This window comes from Hypanus sabinus, chromosome 25 (assembly GCF_030144855.1).
Source record: "Hypanus sabinus isolate sHypSab1 chromosome 25, sHypSab1.hap1, whole genome shotgun sequence".
NCBI lineage: Eukaryota > Metazoa > Chordata > Chondrichthyes > Myliobatiformes > Dasyatidae > Hypanus > Hypanus sabinus.
In genome coordinates, this window is record NC_082730.1 from 370,237 (window position 1) to 392,407 (window position 22,171).

The window sequence follows — 22,171 nt, forward strand, 5'->3', positions numbered from 1 at the left end:
CTACATTATCAAGAACCAACTAAGATGGAGCAGTCATGTTGTTTGTATGAAAGACGAATGTCTGCCGAAACTAATCTTCTACTCCCAGCTTAAAGAAGGCAAACGTAAAAGAGGCAGGACAACAGAAGAGATTCAAAGACGTCTTAAAAGCCAACATGAAGAAATGTAACATTGATATCAACAATTGGGAAACCAATGCCAAGGACAGGAAATTCTGGCAAACCATCATCTGAGAAGGAACAGCAACCTTCGAAGCCAAAAGATGTGCAGAATTAGAAGAAAAGAGAAGAAAATGGAAAGAGAGGCAGCAACAACCAAAGCCCGATCTGCCATCTGGAATTACCTGTCCTGAATGCGGAAGAACTTTCAAAGCCACGATTGTACTCATAAGCCACTTGAGAGCCCATAAATAGATCAACAGAATGAAGACCGTCATCCTCGACCTTGAGGGATAGCCACAATGACGATGACGATTCAGAGGCTTTTCCAGGGCTGAAATGGCTAGCACGAGAGGACGTAGTTTTAAATTGTTTGGAAGTAGGTACATAGGAGATGTCAGGGGTAGATATTTTATGCCGAGAGTGGTGAGTGTGTGGAATAGGCTGCTGACGACAGTGGTGGAGGTGGATACAATAGGGTCTTTTAAGAGACTCCAGGACAGGTACATGGAGCTTAGCAAAATAGAGGGCTCTGGGTAACCCTAGGTAATTTCTAAAGTAAGTACATGTTTGGCACAGCATTGGAGGCTGAAGGGCCTGTATTGTGCTGTAGGTTTTCTATGTGTCTATGTATCTATGAGTCTGCTCTGCTATTTCATCAAACTATTTAATTTCCTTCTCAGCTGCAAACTCTTGCCTTCTCCCCATATTACTTCATGGCCTGACTAATCAAGAATTGATCAACCTCAGCCTTAAAGGATGCCAGTGGCAATGAATTCCAGAGGTTTACCACTGGCTAAATAAATTCCTCCGCAACTCTATCCCTCTGTTCTGAGACTGTGTCCTCTGGTTGTGGACTCACCTCCAGATATCTCTACATTCACTCTATCAAGGCCTTTCAACATTTGATAGATTTCAATGAAATTCCCCCTCACTCTTGTGAATTCCATTGAGTAGAGGCTCAGAGCCATCAGATCCTCCCCATATGACGCTACTCAATCCCAAAATCATTTTCATGAAACTCCTTTGAACCTTCTCCAATGTCAGCACATTATTTCTTAGATAAGGGACGCAAAATTGTTCACAATACTCCAAGTGAGGCCTCACCAGTACTTTATAAAGCCTTAACATTATATCCTTGCTTTTATATTCTGGATTTCTCAAAATAAATGCTAACATTGTAATAATAACAGGTCTGTTATTATTACAGCTATACACATCCCACCACAGGCTGATACCAACCTGCCTCACAATAAACTTTGCCAAACCATCAATATTCATGAAACCACACACCCAGAGGCTCCTTTCATTATCGTTGGACACTTTAAACCAAGCATCGCTGACTAAAGCTTACCCAAAGTTCTGCCAAAACATTCGGTGAGCACTCTGGGAGGAAGCATACTCAAGCACTGCTACTCTTCCTTCCATAATGCCTTTAAAGCACTTCTCCGCACTCCATTTGGAAAGTCTGACCATTCCTCCATCTTGGTCCTACCCACCTACAGGCAAAAATTGAAGCAGGTAGCAGCCATAGTGAAAACTATCCACTGCTGGTCCAACCAATCAGACTCACTGTTACAAGACTGCTTTGATAGCATCACCTGGGAAGTATTTTGAGTTGAGTACATCACCAAATACACAGAGGTGTTCTCAAGCTTTATTCAGAAGTGCACTGAAGACATTGTTACCTAAAAATCGATCTGGGTCTACCCAAACCAGAAGCCTTTGATAAATAATAAACAAGCAAAAATCTGCAGATGCTGGAAATCCAAACAATGCACACAAAATGCTGGAGGAACTCAGCAGGCCTGACAGCATCTATGTAAAAAAAAGTACAGACAATGTTTTGGCCTGAAACCCTTCGGCAGGGTTTTCCACAGGTGCTGCCTGGCCTGCTGAGTTTCTCCAGCATTTTGAGTGTGTTGTCTTTGATAAATAGTTCAGTGCATGTTGCTCTCAGCACAAGGGATAAAGCCTTCACCTCCGGAGATCAACAGGAGCTCAAGAGATGCCACTATGATTTATGCAGAGCCATCAAGGTAGCAAAATGGCAACACAGGGACAAAATGCAGTCACAACTCTGCGACAATGATACAAATGGCATATGGCAAGAACTGCACACCATCGCAGACTTTAAGAGGAAACGCAGAGGTCCAGCCAACATTTCCACCTTGCTTCCTGACAAGCTAAATGTTTTTTACATCGACTTGAAGTTGCTAAGACTGAACCTCCGAGGAGAACTATTGACGAGACCTGCACCCTGGTCATCTCCGCGGCCGAGGTATGTAAAACATTCCAACAGCCGCCAGGCAACGGGGCTGAACGGCATCCCAGGGCACCTACTCAAAGAGTGTGGTGAACAGCTGGCTGGTGTGGTTACAGATATTTTTAATCTCTCCCTTTCCCAAATCATCTATCATTGTCTCTGTACCTAAGAAAACCAAAGTAGCATTCCTGAATGATTTGTGGTCTATCACACTCACCTCAATTATAAGCAAATACTTTGAGAAGGTGGTTAAAGACTACATATGCAGCATGCTACCACCCACATTAGATCTCCTACAATTCATCTATCGATAGAACTGTCTACCGATGACACCATGGCCACAGCACTACACACCATCCTCACTCACCTGGAGAAGAGAGATGCATATATTAGAGTGCTGTTCCTGGACTACCGTTCATTATTCAACACCATAATTACCTCCAGATTTGACAGGAAGCTCAGAGACCTCAGCCTGCACCCCACCTTATGCAACTGGTTCCTAGACACCAACAGATGGTAAGGATAGGCTCCCACACCTTTGCCCCTCTGATCCTCAACATGGGTGCCCTCCAGTGTTGTGTTATGTGTCCCCCTTCTCTACACCCCTTACACCCATGATTGTACTGTCTCACACAGATCCAATATTCAATTCAAATTCACAGATGACATGACTTTGATTGGCCTTATAGATAGATAGATAGATAGATACTTTATTCATCCCCAAGGGGAAATTCAACATTTTTCCAGTGTCCCATACACTTATTGTAGCAAAATTATTTCTAGCAATGATGAGACACCCGACAGAGGAAAGATTGACATCCCGACACAGTGGTGTCAAGATAACAACCTCCCCTTAATGTCTGAAAAAACAAAAGAGCTGATTGTGGATTTATAAAAGGTATGGAGATAGGCTTTCCCCAATCAACATCAATGGGTCTACAGTTGAGTGAGTGAATAGTTTCAAGTTCCTGGATATACACATCACCAATGATCTCACCTGGACTGCACACGCTGGCTTTGTGGCAAAAAAAAAAAGCACAACGTCGTCTCTTGCACCTCAGGTGACTAAAGAAGTTTGGCATGGTCCCTCAAATCCTCAAGACTTTTTACAGGGGCATCATTGAGAGCATCCTAACTGGCTGTATCACTGCCTGGTATAGGAACTGCACCAATCTTGATCGCTGGGCACTGCAGAGAGTGGTACAGACAGCCCTGCGCATCTGTGGATGCGAACTTCCCTCCACTGAGGATATTTACAGCAGCAGCTGCAGAAAAAAGGCCTGGAAGATCATTGGGGACACCAGTCACCCCAACCATAAACTGTTTCAGCTGCTTCCATCTGGCAAATGGTACCACAGCATTAAAGCCAGGACCAACAGGCTATGGGACAGTTTCTTTCTATAAGTCATTAGATTTATAAATTCACATGTCTGTACATTGCAATGGAGTCATAACACAAAGATTTTTACTCTCTCATGTTGTGGGATGGATATAAGATTTAAATAGATTCCAATTCTAAATTCTAATTCCAATTCTTTACTTCCTCAGCACTGCCTGCCTCTCCATCTATGTTCATATCATCCACAGACTTCGTCACAAAGCCATCAATTTCATTCTTTTAGTCATTGACATATAACATAAAAATAAGTGGTCCCAACACAGACCCCTGTGGAACCCCAATAATCACCAGCAACCAACCAGAAAAGGCCTCCTCTATTCCCACTCTTTGGCTCCTGCCAATCAGTCACTGCTTTATCCATGCTAGTATCTTTCCTGTAATACCATGGGCTCATAGCTCGTTAAGCAGAATCGCATGTTGCACCTGATCAAAGGCCTCTGAAAATCCATACACAGTTCTCTTGTCTATCCCGCTTGCCATTTCTTCAAAGAATTCCAACAGGCAACTTTGTCAGGCAAGATCTTCCCTTAAGGAAACCATGAAGACTATGGCCTATTTCATAATGTACCTCCAAGTTCCCCAAAATCACATCCTTAACAATCGACTCCAACATCTTCTCAACTACTGAGATAAAACCAGTGTAGCATTCACGCTTTGAACTGTAGGGCACTAGGGAGTATAATGGAACACAGGGACCTAGGAGTACAAGTTAACAAAGTGATGAAAAGAACAGGGCATTGACTATAGAAGCTGGGACATTATATTGCAATTATGTAAGGCGAGGCCAACTTGGAAGTACAATGTACAATATTGGTCATCCTTTAATAGAAACACATTGTTAACTTGGAAAGCATGCAGAAAATATTTATGAGGATGCTGCCAGGACTTCAGGGGCTGAGTTATTGGGAGAAGTTGGCCAGACAGTTAATTAATTATTCCTTGGAATGTAGGAGAATTAGGGCTGTCCTTATAGAAATGATTAAAATTATGAAAAGCATAAATAAATTGATGATAACAGTGCCTTCCTCAGTGTAAAGGAGTCAAAAACTAGGGGGCATAGATTTAAATAATAGGGGAAAGATTTAAAAGTGAACTGAGGTACAATTTTTTTCTCACAGAGTGTTGTGAGTTTATAGAACAAGCTGCCAGAGGAAGTGGTTGAGGCAGCTACAATATCATCATTTAAGAAGCACTTGCATAGCTCCATAAACGAGTGGGTGCCATGTTTGGCATGGACTGGTTGGGCTAAAGGGCTTGTAAAAAACATTAGTGATGTCAGTTGTTTTTCACACAGTGTGGTGGGTGTATGGAACAAGATACCAAATCAATTAATAAAGGTGTGTACAATGACTACACTTAAAAGACATATGTACAGGTACATAGATAAAAAAGGTTTCATGGGCCAAACACAGGCAAATGGTACAGGCACAGGAAGACACCTTGGTTGGCATAGATGTGTTGAGCTGAATCTATGTTGTATAGTTCTACTGTGTGATTCTAAAAACAATAGTCAAGCTTGTGAGAGACAGTTCTCCATGCAAAAGCCACGCTGACTATCCAAATCAGGACCTGCTCTAGATCCTTTCTATCAGAATCCCCTCCAATAGCTTTCTGACCACCTACAGGCTCACTGGCTTGTAGTTCCTGGCTTGCCCTTGCATTCCTTCTTCAACAAAGTCGAGCACTAGCCATCCTGCAAACTTCCAGACATCACATGCAGATAAAAAAATATATCTGGATGGCCCCTACAATTTCTTCTCAAGCTTTTCACAGTATCGTGAGAACATAAGCCGTATGAAATAGGAGCAGGAGTCAGCCATCTGACTTGTCGAGTCTGCTCCATCATTCAATAAGATCATGACTGATCTGACCATAGACTCATCTCTATCTACCTGCCTTTTCCCTATAACTCTTAGTTCCTCTGCATTCATCTATCCAACCTTGTCTTAAATATATTTACTGAGGAAGCCTCCGCTGCTTCACTGGGCAAAGAATTCCACAGATTCACCACTCTTTAGGAAAAGCAGTTCCTCCTCATCTCCATCCTAATTCTACTCCCCCAAATCTTGAGGCTATGTCCCCTAGTTCTAGTCTCACCCACCAGTGGAAACAGCTTTCCTGCCTCTATCTTATCTACCCCTTTCATAATTTTATGTTTCTATAAGATCGCCTCTCATCCTTCTGAATTCCAGCGAGTACAGTTCCAGGCAACTCAATCGCTCCTCATAGTCTAACCCCCTCACCTCTGCAATTAACCTGGTGAACTTTCTCTGCATTGCCTCCCAAGCCAGTATATCCTTCCTCAAGTAAAGAGCCCAGAACTACACGCAGTACTGAAGATGCAACCTCACTTCTGGGGGATAACTTGTCAGGTCCCGGGCATTCTCCATTTTACTGCATCTTGAGACCTTCAGCAGTATCTCTTTTGCAATGTGGATATGTTCTAAGACATCATTGTTCTCCCTCCTGAATTCCCTAGCTTCTAAGATGATCTCCACACTAAATGCAGACAAAAAGTACTCATTTCAGACCTCATAGACCTTTTGGTTTCACACATAGATGACCATCTCTAGAATTCCTGATGCACCTGGACACATCCTCTGCCTCAGCCTCTCTTTAAATCCACATATTACTGAACCTGAATGTCCCTCTCTTCTCTAATGCTCTCACCTACCTCACACTGAACCTACAGCACTCCATTCACTCAGAAACTACCTGAGACAGAATGACATTTAAGAAACGGAGACCACACACGTGCACGAACACAGACCCTATCTCTCTCACACACACACACAAACACATACAAGAGGATATCAACACCTACTACACACCACCACCATACCGAGTACATGGCTTTCATCACCCGAGTTGCTGTGGAGATGCTGGAATCATCCTCCTCCAATTCCTTGCTGCCCAGTGGTGCCTCTTTGTTCACCGACTCCACTTTAATGTCAGGTTTCCCAAGAGTCACATCCTTCCGACCTAGACAAGAATATACCAAATATTCAGGAGACAAAGACAGCATAGTACAGCAGCTCCCTCTAAACTGTCCCATCATCCACTCCCAGAGCACAGGTTAGACAAAGAGTGAAGCTCCCTCTGTATTATCCCATAACACATTCCCAAGGTCAGATACAGAGTGAAGCTCCCCCTGCACTGTCTCATCACACACTCACAGGCATGGATTCAACAGAGTGAATTTCCCTCTACACTGTCCCATCACACACTCGCAAGGTACAGGTTAGATACAGAGTGAATTTCCCTCTACACTGTCCCATCACACACTCCCGGGCATGGTTTCAACAGATTGCATCTCTCTTTCTGTCCTTTCACACACTCCCAGGGTCAGTCACAGAATCCAAACACAGTTACCTCAGGATCTGCGGAGACTCCTGTGCGCCAAGCACCTTAGATGGCACGTGATGGCAACGTACTTTCTCTGGAGGGGCTACTGTCTTCATACAGAGATGTGGCTATCTCCAGTGAGCATCAGCTGTGCTACTCTGTGGATGCTGCCCAGCTTCTATCAGACTTCTAAAAGTCTGGAACATGGTAACATCTGGCTGACACCAAACTTAGCTGGCAAATGTTGGTGTCCGAGATGAGGGAGCGGCCCACATTTGCTCAGCTGGAGTTACTCATTGAACCCAGGTGGTGGAATCTTATCTGGAAGCCTGTCCAACTTTTTCAATTGCTAACTGAGCATATACATACTTCCTGAACATTGCCAGACACTCAGCCAAGTCAGCTGTCTCTCATCAAGAAATACAGCCCCTTTCAGAAATGAAGGAAGGAGGCATCCGTGTGGGCTACCGCTCTGCACCATCCATTTCCTAGCTCTTGGTCACCATCCTAACACACCATACAGTCCCCAGTAGAAGTTTTTTATGAGAATGTCCTTCTCTTCCCATCAAACCCTACCAAGTCATTCGTTCAACAGAGAGAATCACCCCCTACACTGTCCCATCTCACACTCTCAGGGCATGGGTTAGACAAAATGAAGCTTCCTCAATACCGACCCATCACACATGCCCAGGGTTAGACAGAATATGGAGATGTTCTGACTGAGCTGGGAGAAACCATTGGATAAAGTTATCCTGTGGCATCAGAGAAGGCACAGCATGACTCCTGAACATCTTAATGAGCTGCTGTTCCATTGTGGGAGCTTCTTCTGTAGTTTTTCCACTTGTTTGGGCTATATTTGTTGGCTGCTGTTAACTGTGCAGTTTTTCACACAGCAGCTGACAATTTGTCAGAAGCCGTTTTTACACTTAAGGGAGTGAGAAAAATCATTCATTTTCCAACTAACATTGGAACGAATCCCCTCCCTCTATCTCATCATGTATCTCAGTCAGTGTGAGTGGAAGGGTGTTTCCTAGACGTCTCAATTCTTTGAGGCCTGAGGTTTTCACATGACCAGCAGAGCCTTTCCTGGCACTGGAATTCGCTGGCATTTTACCAAGAGGACCCATTTACTCATTTTACCACTGAGTGTGGGGTGTTCTCCTATTATCCCAACTTAGAAGATTCCATTACATCTTCCCCTCAATGTCTAAACAGTAAAGGCTAGTTTTAGTGTGATTAGTGATGTTTTTCAATTCTTTTTATGTGACCCCACAACCCTGAGGTGGCCGTATCAATGGGATCTGCTAATGCAGCAGCATTTTGGTGAGCTGCAAGAACTTCCAAACTTTCTAGTTAGGAACACTTCTTGCTTTTTATGTGATGTTATCAATTGACATAGCTGCTTACACTGTAGCTGCATATATACTATAGTTTTGTTTGGTTTTGGACTGTATCGCCACCGTGCCAGATTGATCACCAGGGAGTAGTGGACCCGAGGTACAATGTAAAGGCTACTGCCTCTAAAACCTCAGACAGTGCCCTGTTCAGTTAGTGTCACTTAATGCAGGTAACAATGCATTTTGCCTTCTGACTCTAGAAAAGTGCTCAGAGGCCATGGAGGACTTGGTTGGTGTCAGCGGCATGCTGGCCTCTGAGAAGTATGGAAAGGTTGTGTTCTACATGAGGACCAATGAGTTGGTGTATCGGGATCTTAGCAGAGGAAATTTTCCTACAGTTGGAGTTGGTGACTACTCCCACACAGTGGATCATCCTCAGACTCAAGCTCTTCATCCCAAATGAAGATATCCTTCCCCATCTTGCCCACTTGGGTCAAGTAAGATCTGAGATCACTGTCCCATGAGTCATAAGTTCAAGCACCGCACCCTCCGCAACATTATCTCTTTCTGGCACCAGGCGTTCATGCAATTGGCCCAGGAGAAGGATGCTCAGGATCGATTTACCTTGTGGCACTAAAGGGGCAAGCTACAAGGTATACTGGAGTTCTGAGTGTTTGTAGCGCCATATGTGCAGGGAAGTGGGGCATTTTCAGAGGGATTGTCCCAAATCTCAGATCAAGGTCTCCACCTCTGGCACCACTGCTCCCTCTCCCCCACTGCCTACCCCTCCCCCCAAGGTTCAGGGTGATGGTGGGGGGGGAGGAATCCTGAGGCTGCGCTTAGCATGGGAGGATGAAGAGATGGGGAAGAGCCAATTTTGGCAGAAAGGCAAACAAGAGGAAGCATCAGGGATAACGGACCCTTGGGGATATGCAGCTCATCCACCTCTGTGCCTTTTATTGGGGAATCCACTTGCCTTGAAGGTCAACAGGGTCTGAGGGGAGAGTCAGGTGGACAAGGTGATGGAAACTGAGGCTGCCAGTGTTCTGGTGGTCCCTACATCGACATCCTCCTCTGGCCTGAAGACAAGGAGGTGTCCTTCTCCTGATGGGAAAGAAAGTGCAAGGGTGCAACAGCCATCAGAGGGAGTGGGATCCACTGTGGAGGTTAACCCCCAGCCTGAATGCCCAGTTTGGCTTCATGCCCTGATAATCCCCCTGTGGTGGTGAGGAAGGGGGCAGTCCCAGTCCTGTTGAGTGGGAAGACTTTGCCACTACTTAAGGTGACTTTGCCTTAGTATGGCTACTGAGACAGTCCTGGAACCTTCAACGCAGGACTTTGTGGCTAGTGCCTTCTTAGAGATGGGAGCAACAGAAGAGGGTAATGAGACAGAGACCAGCCCTCCCTCTCACAGGATCTGGCTCTGGATGGACCCCTGAAACTTGAACCTTTGGGCTGCTTCTCAGCCAAGCCCCTGAGCTGAAGGATATCCCCATCGAGCCACCCATATCAAACCTTTGTTCCTCAGATATTTTGAGGGACAGCTCCTCTGCAGCAGTTCCTTGAGGACTGAGGTGGAGGTGGAGTCAGCAGGTGGAGATGAGGTACCAGCAGCACAGTGGGGCATGGGTTGGCTGGTACATGGGGAAAATGATTGGGGCTCCATGCATAGTGAGGGGGTGGAAGGGGATTTTGTTCAACAATCTCTCAGTCCTCAAGCATGGAAGTGAGTCTCCTACAGGAAACCCATACCATCCTGGAAGACTAATCCACTTGGCTCCTGGAATGGCAGGGAGGTTGTCTATGTGAGTCTCCTCAGCTCCACCTCCAGTAGGACGGTGATTCTGTTGGTCCCTAGCTTCTAGTGAGAAATAGTAAGAGTCTGGAACATGGTTACCTCAGGCCAGGAACCCTCTTTGTTGGCTGAAGGAATGGCCCAACCCTACCCAACGGATGTTGGTGCAGCTCAGGTGTGTGGAGCGACTGGGCTCGCCTCTACTCCCCTAGAGCTGCTTGTTGGGCCCATACAACTTGAGTCATCTCTTATCAACACCCATAGTCCCTTTTCAGGGATGTAGGTAGGAAGTACCTTTTTGGGCTGCTGCTCCATACCTCCACATCCTAGCCTTTGTTGTTCATTCCGACATGGCATGGTGGTCTATCTTTCTACCTGGGAATGAGGGGAGCCCCCAGTGGAAGTCTTTTTATGAGGAAATTCTTCCCATGCACCTTGGGGACCTGAGATGGAGGCTGCTGCATAGAGCAGTGCTCTGTGATGTTTCTTACTTTGTACATGGATCTCCCAGCCACATGTTGCCTCTGCAGGCTGGAGAAGACCATGTACCTCATGTACAGGGAGTGTACGAGACTGAAACTCCTTTTCACATATCTTCAAGGGCTTCTCCTCATGTTCTGGTTATGTCTTAGTCCCAACCTATTTGTACATGGTCATCCAGTAAGAAGGGGAGCAAGGAGAGATGAGGATATCCTTGTGAACTTGCTCCTAGGGCTTGCTAAAACAGCTGTTTGTGGGTCCTTGAATCAGGTGACAGAGAGTTATACTGGGCAGACTGCCTGGCGAAGTGCATGCCCAGGTAACCATTGAAAGGAAACACATGCCAACATGGGTACCAAGGAGGTGTTCTGAGACCATTGGGCTCCACGAGGGATTAGTGTGATTCTTGTTAGAGATGGAAACATTTCAGTTTAATTTAGTTCATCAAGTAGCTATGTTTGTAGTAGCATTGAATGCATAGTATTTATAATAAAGGTATTTTGTAAAATAAAAGAAGGGTCAGATAGAGACTGAAGCTCCTTCTATGCCCTCCATCATACACTCCAAGGGTAACATACAGAGTGAGTCTCCTACATACACCGTCCATCACGCATTCCCAGGGCATGTGTTGGATAGAGTGAAGCTTGACCTGGACTGTGCCATCATGTACTCCAATGACATTGGTCAGACACAGACTGAAACACCCTTTACATTGTTTATCACACACTTCCAGGACATGGGTTAGATACAGAGTAAAGCTAACTCTACACTATCCCATCACACACTTCCATGGCATGGCTGAGACACAAAGTGAAGATCCCTGCATTGCTTCATCACAAACCTCCAGGGCACAGTTTAGAAACAGAGTGAAGCTCCCTCAACACTGCCCATCACACACTCCTGGCGACTTGGGTTTGACAGAAAGAAACTCCGTCTGTACTGTCCCATCACACAATGCCAGGGCCAGACACAGAGTGAAGCTCCTTCTACACAGTCCCATTGCAATCTCTCAGGATCAGGCACAGAGTGAAGCTCCCTCTACACCATCTGGTATACACTTCCAGGGCATAGATAAGACATTGAGTGAAGCCCTCTCTAGCCTATCCCATCACACACTCCCAGGGCATAGGTCAGACCATAAGAACAAGATATAGGAACAGAATTAGGCCATTTGGTCCATTGTGTCTGCTCCACCATTTCATTATGACTGAAGCATTTCCATCTCAGCCCCAATCTCCTACATTCTCCTCATATCCCTTCATGCTTTGACTGATCAAGAACCTATCAACTTCTTCCTTAAATATCCTGAATGACTTGGTCTCCACAGTCACCTGCAGCAACAAATTCCACAGACTTTGTTAAAGGAATTCCTCCTCATCTACATTCTAAATGGACACACCTCTATTCTGAGGCCGTGTCCTCTGGACTTAGACTTCCCCATCATTGGAAACATCCTCTCCAAATCTACTCTATCGAGGCCTTTCAACATTTGATGGTTGTAAATGAGATTCCCCTGTCATTCTTCTGCATTCCAGTGAGTAAAGACCTAGAGCCATCAAACACTTTATATCCCGCTTTATTTCATAAGGCTTTCTATCCTGGAATCAATTTTGTGAATCTCCTTTGAACAACCTCCAGTTTCAGCACATCCTTTCTTACAAAAGGGGCCCAAAACTGGTCACAATATTCAAAGTGAGGCCTCCGCAGTGCCTTATAGTGCCTTAACATTATATTCTTGCTTTTATATTCTAATCCTCTCAAAATCAATGGGGACAGAAGTGTGTGAAGATGCCATTATTAGGGAGAACGTTCTTGGAAAACTGAAAGACCTTTCAGTTTTAAGTCACCTGGACCAGATAGTGTACACCCCAGGGTTCTGAAAGAGGTGGCTGAAGAGATTGTGGAAGCATTAGTAATGATCTTTCAAGAATCGATTAATTCTGGCATGGTTCTGGAGGAGTGGAAAATTGCAGATGTCACTCCTTTCTTCAAGAAGGGAAAGAGGCAGAAGAAAAAAAATTATAGGCCAGGTAGTCTGACCTCAGTGGTTGGGAAGTGGTTGAGTCGATTATTAAGGATGTGGTTTTAGGGTACTTGGAGGCACATGATAAAAAAGGCTGCAGTCAAAATTGTTGCTTTAAGCTAAAATCTTGCCTGACAAATCTGTTGAAATTCTTGGAAGAAAGAACAAGCATGATAGACAAAAGAGAAATGGTGGATGTTGTGTACTTGGATTTTCAAAAGGCCTTTGACAAGGTGCCGCAATTGTGGGAGCGTCATAAGTTAAGAGCGCTTGGTATTACAGGAAAGATTCTAGCATTGATAGTGCATTGGCTGATTGGCAGGGGGCAAAGAACAGGAATAAAGGGAGCCTTTTCTGATTGGTTGTTAGTGACTAATGGTGTTCCACAGGGGTCTGTGTTGGCATTTTATGTTATATGTCAATGATTTGGATGAATTCAAAGGTTCAAAGGTACATTTAATGTCAGAGAAATGTATACAATATACATCCTGAAATTCTTTTTCTTCGCAACCATCCATGAAAACAGAGGTGTACCCCGAGTTCCTTCGCCACTGTCCAATCACGCACCCCAGGCATGGGTTAGTCATAGATGAAGCTCCCTCTGTACTGTCCAATCATGCACTTCCAGGATTAGATACAGAGTGAGCTCCCTCTAACACTGTCCCTTCACATACTCCCAGGGCAAAGGTTAGACACAGAGTGAAGCTTTCTCTACGCTGTATCATCACACATTCCCAGGGCACCAGTGTGGTAAACTATGTATACCTGTCTGGACATGTCCCTCAGCTGACTGCTCCTGTGGCTCCTCCCACAGACCCCTGTATAAAGGCGATTGGGGCACTGCTCCTCCCTCAGTCTTTGACATGGTCGTGCTCCCTTTTTGCTGTTGATAAAAGCCTATCTTTCACTTCCAGTCTCCTAGAGTTATTGATGGTACATCAACCAATTAGACACAGATTGAAGCCACTCCCAGGGCGAGACATAGAGTAAAGCTCTCTCTGTCTTATCCATTATACACTCCCAAGGCATGTGTCAGACACAGACTGAAATTCTCCCTTCATTGTCCCATCACACATTCCCAGGGCATGTGTTAGATACAAGGTGAAGCTCCCTCTACACCATCCATTACATGCTTCCAGGAACGGATCCAGAGAGAATTTACCCTTAAACTGTCTCATCACATACTCTCTGGGCACAGTTTAGAAACAGAGTGGAGTTTCCTCTACACTACCCTTCACACACTCACAGAGCATTGGTTAGACAGAGTGAAGCCCCATCTGACCTGTCCCATCACAGAATCACATGGTCAGATTCAGTCTGAAGATCCCTCTTCACACTACCTGGGCATGGGTCAGAGACAGTAAAGCTCCATCTATACTTTTCCATCACATATCCCCAGAGCACAGATCAGAGACAGAGTGATGCTCCTTCCCGACCATCCAGCACTCACTACCAGGGCACAGATCGGACTCAGAGTGCATTTTCCTCTACACTGACCCATCACATGCTCCCAGGGCATGGGTCAGACACAGAGTGAAACTCCCTCTACAATGTCCCATCACAAACTAGCAGGGCACGGGTCAGACACAGAGTGAAGCTTTGTCTTCACTGTTACATCACACACTCCCAGTGCATGGATGCAGTACAGAGTGAAGGTCCATTTACATGGTCCTGTCACACACTCCCAAATCAGATACATCATGAAGGTTTCTCTACACCTTCCATCACACTCTCCAGAGCATAGGTCAGACACAGTAAAACTGCCGCTACACTGTCCCATCAGATACACACAGGGTATGGGTTAGAAACTGAGTGAAGAGACTCCGCCTACTGTCTAATGGAGTGACACACAGATCTGTGTGGCAGCAATTAATTCTTCCTTTTCCCCAGTTTAAACTTTGAATATTTAACTTTTATTTGTCGGATCTTAGAGGGGAATAGTTGTTACTATGTCACAATCTTTAAGAAGTGGAAAGCAGCTTCCTGAATCCAGCAATGGAAAGGAGAAAAAGTCGGAGGAAACACCAGCTTGGGCAGAGCGTCTGGGAAATTCACTGATGGGTCTGGATAAGAAGATAGACAACAACACGGTAAAACTTGATGCTACCTCTTCTGAGATGAAGTCATTACGAGAGTTTTCAGTTTGAGCAGGAAAACATTATTTCCCTGAATTCTGAACTTAAAGAGGCCAAGCGGCAAATCGTGGAGATTTCAGCTCACTTGGAGAAGTCTCAACATAAAATTATCGATTTGGAAGCAAGATCTCATCGGAATAATATTCGAATTGTTGGATTGAAGGAAGGATCTGAGACTGGAGATTTATTACACTATTTTGTTAACTTGTTGCAATCTGTTTCTGGATATTTTACCTCAACTTCCCGACATCGAAAGAGCACATAGAATTTTCACTGCAACATCTCACTGAGATAAACCAAGGTCAGTTTTGGTCTCCTTCCTTCATTTTAAAGTTAAAGACCAAATCATAAATCATGCAAGGAAACAAAGAGTTTTTAAATTTAAAGGTTCCGAGATTCGTTTTTATGATGATTATCCACGGGAAGTCACGAACCTACGGTCTAAATTTGTTCCAACTGTGAAGATAGCCTAGGATAAGGGATTATTCCCATCACTTTGATATCCAGCCTGATTAAAATTATTTTCCAAAGATTTAACTCCACGTGTTTTTCTGGACCCCAGAGAGGCATTGGACTATGTTAACTCTATTCTGGTTGTAGCCAAGGTTTGAATGGTTTTAGGTCTGCTGAATAATCATTCTTTCAGAAAGAAGATAAGCTTTGAATATTTCTGATTTGCTTAAGATGTCTTTTGATCGATCAACCATTTAAAGAAGATGTGAACTTTGTGAATGATGAATGACTTTTCAGAAATCTGTTTGGTCTATTGAGCAAATTAAGACAATGGACAGATTGTTTGATTATTTGTTTTCATCCTCCTTTTTTCCATTATTTAAGTGATAGTTTTCATAGTTCATGAAGTCTTTTTTTATATATATAGTTGGAAGTGCTTAGTCAATAGATAATTAGCTTTTTTTAAAAAAAAAGTTTTTCATTGGGCATGTCAGTTAAATGGAAAATGGTGCTGATTTTTCTTCACTAGAGATTACATAGGTATTTTTCTCTTTGTTTAATTTTATTGTTTTGGTGTCCTTGGAGATTGTTTCTGCATTCCCCAGCTATTTTTAAGGGTTAAGTATAAACATTTCTTTCTCTGACCTTTTATGCTGGATATGGGGAGAAAGATGTTGTACAGAAGAACTGAACAGTGCTGGCCCTTTGGCCCACGACGTTCTGCTTACCTTTCAATCTACTTCATGATTAATCTAATGCCTGTAGATAATTCTGTTTGTCTTTTACTATGAGCCTATTTAGGGGTTTCTTGAATGTTCTTGTTGTGTCTGCCTCTATAACTACCCATGGCAGATCTTACCATGGACCCACTGGTTTAGGAAAAAAACATCTCTGAGATCCCTATACTTTCTTTTGATCACTGTAAAATTTTGCCCTCTTGTATTAACCATTTCAGCAAGGAATCTGTTCCATGTTTTAATGATTACCCAGCCTCATCAGTGTCCATTGTTCCAGCACAATCATACTCTGTAAAGTAATGGAAGGCATTAAAACCAACTGATATTTAAATTGCATATACATCAGTTAGAAGCAAGGCCTGTAAGTGGGCAGAACCAGTTAACATGACTTGATATGGTGATGTGTTGCTTTGTAGTGTTTAGCTTTTTATATTTAGCAAAATATTTTTCTTTCCTTTGCAGGGCTTTTCTATTTTAGGGCCATGTGTTATCTTTTTTTTGTAACTTGGGGGGAGGAATTCAAGGGGGATATTAGAGCAAGGTTTTTCACTCAGAGAGTGGTTGGTGTGTGGAATGCACTGCCTGAGTCAGAGGTGGAGGCAGATACACTAGTGAAGTTTAAGAGACTACTAGACAGATATATAGAGGAATTTAAGGTGGGTGGTTATATGGGAGGCAGGATTTGAAGGTCGGCACAACATTGTGGGTCGAAGGGCCTGTACTGTGCTGTACTATTCCATGTTCTATGAATTGAGGAAAGCTTTTTAAAACTATTATAAAATGGGCAGCTTGCGGAGTCTCTCTCTTTTTTTACTCTATGGGGAGGCATTTCGGCTTTTTTTGCCGAATTTCGGGCTTTTTAGGGTGGTGGGAGGATTGGGGTTAGTTTTGATTTATAGGTTTAATTTGTAAGATTAATTTTAGTTTTCTTTTTTCTATTTTTTCCCATGATGGAGTTCTGGAGCATACATATTTTGTATATGGTAATACTTATCACCACCAGTTTTGATTAGCCTGTGCTGGTATGCAGGTATTTAGTGTTAAATAAAATAATTTTTTTATGGCAATTAAACAGATAAATGTTATAAGTTGGAATGTATGTGGTTGGAATCACCCTATTAAGTGAAAGAAGACTTTTAAAATTATTAATCGATTCCAATCTGATATAAGTTTTGCTCAAGAAATACATATCGAAACAGGCGATCAAAATAGTTTTTTTTTAAATATGGAAGGGCCTTCAATTTCATGCTACTTGTCAAAATAAAACAACAGGAATATCTATTTTTATTAAATCTAATATTTTATTTATCCAAGAAGACATTGTGTCAGATATTAATAGTAGATTTTTAATTGTTAAAGTAACAATTTGTAATAGAAAAATTGTTCTGGTTAACCTATATAGACCTAATGCAGATTATCTTTTTTTTAAAAAAATGTATTTGCTTTATTGCCAGATTTAAATGAATATCTTGTTAATGGGTGGTGATTTCAACTGTTGTTTAAATGCTTTGATTGACAAGAGTTCAACAAATCAGCCGCTTCCGAGTTGTTCAGCATCACATTAACTCTTTTTTTAATTGATTTTGGCCTGGCTGAAATTTGGAAACATTTACATCCTAATGATAGAGATTATTCTTTTCTTCACATGTTCACAAAAAAATATTCGAGAATTGATTATAGTTGATCCCCGATTTTTGTCCAAAGTCCAGAAATGTGAATATGATGCTATAGCTCTCTCGGATCATGTGCCTTTAAGTTTAGCTTTTGAATTGAATGATGTCACTATTGCAAATTTGCCTTGGCGTTTTCCAGAAAATTTATTACAAAGTCCAGACTTCATAAAATTTATTGAGACTCAGATAAAAGATTTTTTTCTTTTTAATAATACGGGAGATGATTATTGATGATATGGGATACATTTAAAGCATATTTGTACAGTCAGATAATCTTCTATTCAGCTAAGCTTAAGAAACAGACAAAAACAGAGTTAGATAAGATTTCCAAACAAATTAAAGACTTGGATAATATTTATGCAATCTCTCCTAACATTGATTTATTTAAACAAAGAGTTGAATTCCAATCACAATATAATTTATTATTAACTTATCCTATTGAAAGAAATTTGCTTAAATTGAAAAGTCAATTTTATGTGTTTGGAGATAAAAATAATAAGCTATTAGCATCTCAACTAAAAGCAGCTAGGAGACTTCCGGTAAGATGGCGATTGTTTAGTCACTTCAAACTTTTGCTCCGTTATACTTCCTATTTTTGCACTATGTGTCGCCCTTTTTAAACCTTAGTTCATTATTTTATTTGCTTTCTTTTATCTGCCTGTGAATACGTCTATCTTATAATGACTACAAAAAGTACTAAACTCAGGAAAAAAGAAACTTCCACGGCTCTGTCGGCTGAGATTCTCTCTATCCTGGAACAGCATCGACAAGATACTCTAATGGATATCAAGACTGAATTTAGAGCTTCTATCAGTCAGCTAGAGTCAAAATTGGATCAGATTAATGCCAGAGTGGATGACCATGCTGAACATCTATCTTGCATCGACCTAACCTCTGAAGATTTAGAACGCCGTGTTCAACATCTAGAAACTCTCTGCTCCAACCTAACAGAAAAAAACAGTAAACTTACTTCCAAAATGGTGGATCTCGAAAATCGGAGCAGACGCTACAATCTGCGAATTCTCGGCTTGCCGGAGGCCACTGAAAAGGGCTCTTCCGTTGAATTTTTCTCTTCTTTTCTCTGTGAGATTTTCGGGAAAGAATTTCTTCCAACTCCACCTGAGCTAGAAAGGGCTCACAGGATTTATTTTCCTTGTGCCATTTTGGGTTCTCGACCACAGCCAATTATTTTATATTTTAATCGATATCAAGTGAAAAACCATTTGATTATGGAGGCACGCCGTAGAGGTACTTCGACTTTTCAAAATACAACTATTCGTTTCGTGGAAGATTATGCCCCCCAGGTTCTGAAGATGCGTGCTGAGTTCAAAGGTGTAGTGAAAGTGCCTTTTGATCGTGGATTCAAACCTTCTCTTCGTAACCCAGCCGATCTTCAAATTACGCTTACTACTGGAGAATATAAGTGCTTTAAATCAGTGAAGGAGGCTGAGTTGTTTGTTGGAAATCTTCCAGCCATCTTGGCTTCTTCGGACCCGATTTGATTTTCTAAAATGGCTGATAAGTACTTCTTGAATTAAAGTTCTTTTTTGTGAACTCAGACTCTACTTGAACAATTCAGACATTAACTGTTGAGATTCTAAGGGTTCTAGTTAGTCTCTCCCTGGACTTGGTGCGATTTTCTTAAATAGATGATTTAAATCTAATGTTTCCCTGCGGACTTTTAGATTTTACTTGTGTAATTTATTCTACTTCTGAATAACTTTAACTATAGAGAACTACAATTGATCTTAATTTGTTTTGGAGGCTTGGAGTTTCTTATTGAAGGCTTCCCTGTTGATTTATGGTATAAGATTTGCTCTTTTTTTTTTAAACGGCTGATATTCTCTTTAAATTTATAATTTCCCCCTTCCCCCCCTTTTATTTTTTTCTTTCAATTTTTCATAGTTTCTTGCGGGTAGGTTAGTTTTTTTAAATTTTCTTTGTATTAAGTTTCATACCTTTTCTGACGAAGTTGTTCCTATTTGTAATTTTGCTCTCTAGTGCATAAATCAGCTACTATTTGCTATATTATCTATATGGAGCCTATGTCAATGATACGGAACTGGAAGTTATTTTTGGGGTAACATTTTTTTTGTAGAGCTAGCTGCTTTTTTGGGTAGCCATCTAGTTTTGGATTGCGAGGATGGGGTGGGTTCTCTAGTTCCAACACTATTTACTGTTTTTTCTGTTTTCCCTTGTTATTCAGGACATGTTTCTGCCCTGATTTTACTGATTTATGTTTATATTTTTGCTCCCAGACTGTTATTGCAATGTTTGATTTTATATATGCCTACTACCTTTTATGTACTAACGATTGATAATGGTTAATACACAAATTTGTGAGCTGGAATGTAAAGGGATTGAATCATCCTGTTAAAAGAAGGAAGGTCTTCTCCCATATTAAGCAACTCAAAGCTGACATTGCTTTCCTTCAAGAAACTCATATTCGTAGTTTTGATAATTCTCAGCTTTTGTCAAAGTGGCTGGGTCAGCATTTTCATTCATCCTTCCTGGCCAAAGCTGGGGGGGGTTTCTATCCTTATTAATTCAAATATTCCTTTTGAACTCCATAATAAAATATCTGACACAAATGGCCATTTTATTATCATTTCTGGTAAATTATATAATACTAAAGTTGTACTAGCAAACCTGTATGCTCCCAATTTTGACGATGTTAATTTTTCTGAACATTTTTTCTCCTCACTACCAGACTTAAATTCGTATTCTCTTATACTGGGTGGCAACTTTAATTGCTGGTTAGATTCCAATTTGGATCAATCGTCCCCTGTAACTAGATGACCTACTAAATCTGCTTTAGCTATTCACTCTTTTCTTTCTAATTATGGTATCTCTGATATATGGCATTTCCTTCATCCTACTGAGAGAGATTATTCCTTTTTTTCACATGTTCACCATACCTTTACTAGAATTGACTATTTTTTAATTGATAATCAACTTATTTCATTTATCTATTATTGTGACTATCAGAGTATACTGATTTCTGATCATGCTCCAATTACCTTGTCTCTAAATTTTCCTGGTCTCCCTCAGAGGATTAAACATTGGCGTTTTAACCCGACTTTATTATCGGACGATGATTTTCTAAAATTTATTAAGGATCAGATAACTTTTTATTTAAACACTAATACATCATCTGAAATGTCATCCCAGATTGTAAGGGATACCATGAAAGCATATTTGAGGGGTCAAATAATCTCATATACAGCAAATCTTAATAGAAAGTTCCATATAGATTGATTAGACCTAATTAATCAGATTAAAGAATTAAATCAATTGTATGCTCAAACTAATAACCCTGAATTATATAAGAAGCGTGTAGGCTTCAAACTAAATTTGACCTTCTTTCTACTCAACCTGTTGAACGTCAAATTCTTGAAAGTAAGAGTCGCTTTTATATTCACGGTGACAAATCTGGTAAATTTCTAGTTAATCAGTTGAGGTGTTCTAAAGCTAAACAACATATCACAAAGATCCAGAAGGAAAACGGGGATATTACATCAGATCACTCAAAAATCAATGACGTATTTAAAAATTTTTACTCTCGGCTTTATTCCTCTGAATCTCTGGATGAGAATATTTCTGTTGATCTTTTCTTAAATACTCTGAATATTCCTTCGCTTTCATCTGATTTTAAAGCAAAACTTAATGAGCCTATATCATCAGAAGAAATATCTTTTGCTATTTCTGCACCGTCTCCTGGACCTGATGGGTTCCCCGTAGAATTTTATAAATCATTCTCTTCACTCCTTTCTCCTCAGTTACTCTCAGTACTATCTGACTCGTTTAACTATGGTAAATTGCCACCCTCATTTAATGAGGATGTATAATTCTTTTATTTAAAAAGGGTAAAGACCCAACAGAGTGTTCCTTGTACAGGCCGATCTCTTTGCTTAATGTTAATGTTAAAATCTTGGCCAAAGTCTTGGCTCATAGATTAGAAACTGTTATACCCTCTATTATTTCTGATGATCAAACTGGTTTTATTAAAAACCATCTTCCTTTTTTTAACATACGGCGTTTATTTAATATTTTATATTCACCTTCAACTGGGATTCCTGAATGCGTTATTTCTCTTGATGCAGAGAAAGCATTTGATCGTATAGAGTGGAATTACCTCCTTGCGGTTTTAGAAAAATTTGACTTTGGTCAAAATTTTATCTCTTGGATCAAATTGGATCTCTTGGATCTATGTCCTACCACCTCTGTTTTGACTAATTCTCAGCAATCTCAGTTATTTAACCTCAAACGTGGCACCCATCAAGGATGTCCTTTAAGTCCCTTTGTTTTTGATTTGGCTGTAGAACCTCTGGCGATAGCATTTCGAAGCTATCCTGAATTGACCGGGATTT

General features: G+C 41.6%; 1 protein-coding gene across 3 annotated transcripts in view; it reads right to left on the minus strand.

Annotated features, from left to right (window-relative positions):
• The window catches only part of LOC132380908 (kin of IRRE-like protein 1), a 210,246-nt gene that overhangs the window by 14,059 nt on the left and 174,016 nt on the right, over positions 1–22,171 (minus strand). For 2 of the 3 annotated variants that reach the window (XM_059949826.1, XM_059949828.1), the window contains exon 13: positions 6,666–6,805. In XM_059949826.1, coding sequence (XP_059805809.1) covers positions 6,666–6,805 — 140 coding nt within the window. The remainder of the gene's footprint in view (positions 1–6,665; positions 6,806–22,171) is intronic. The other variant, XM_059949827.1, reaches the window with a different exon arrangement.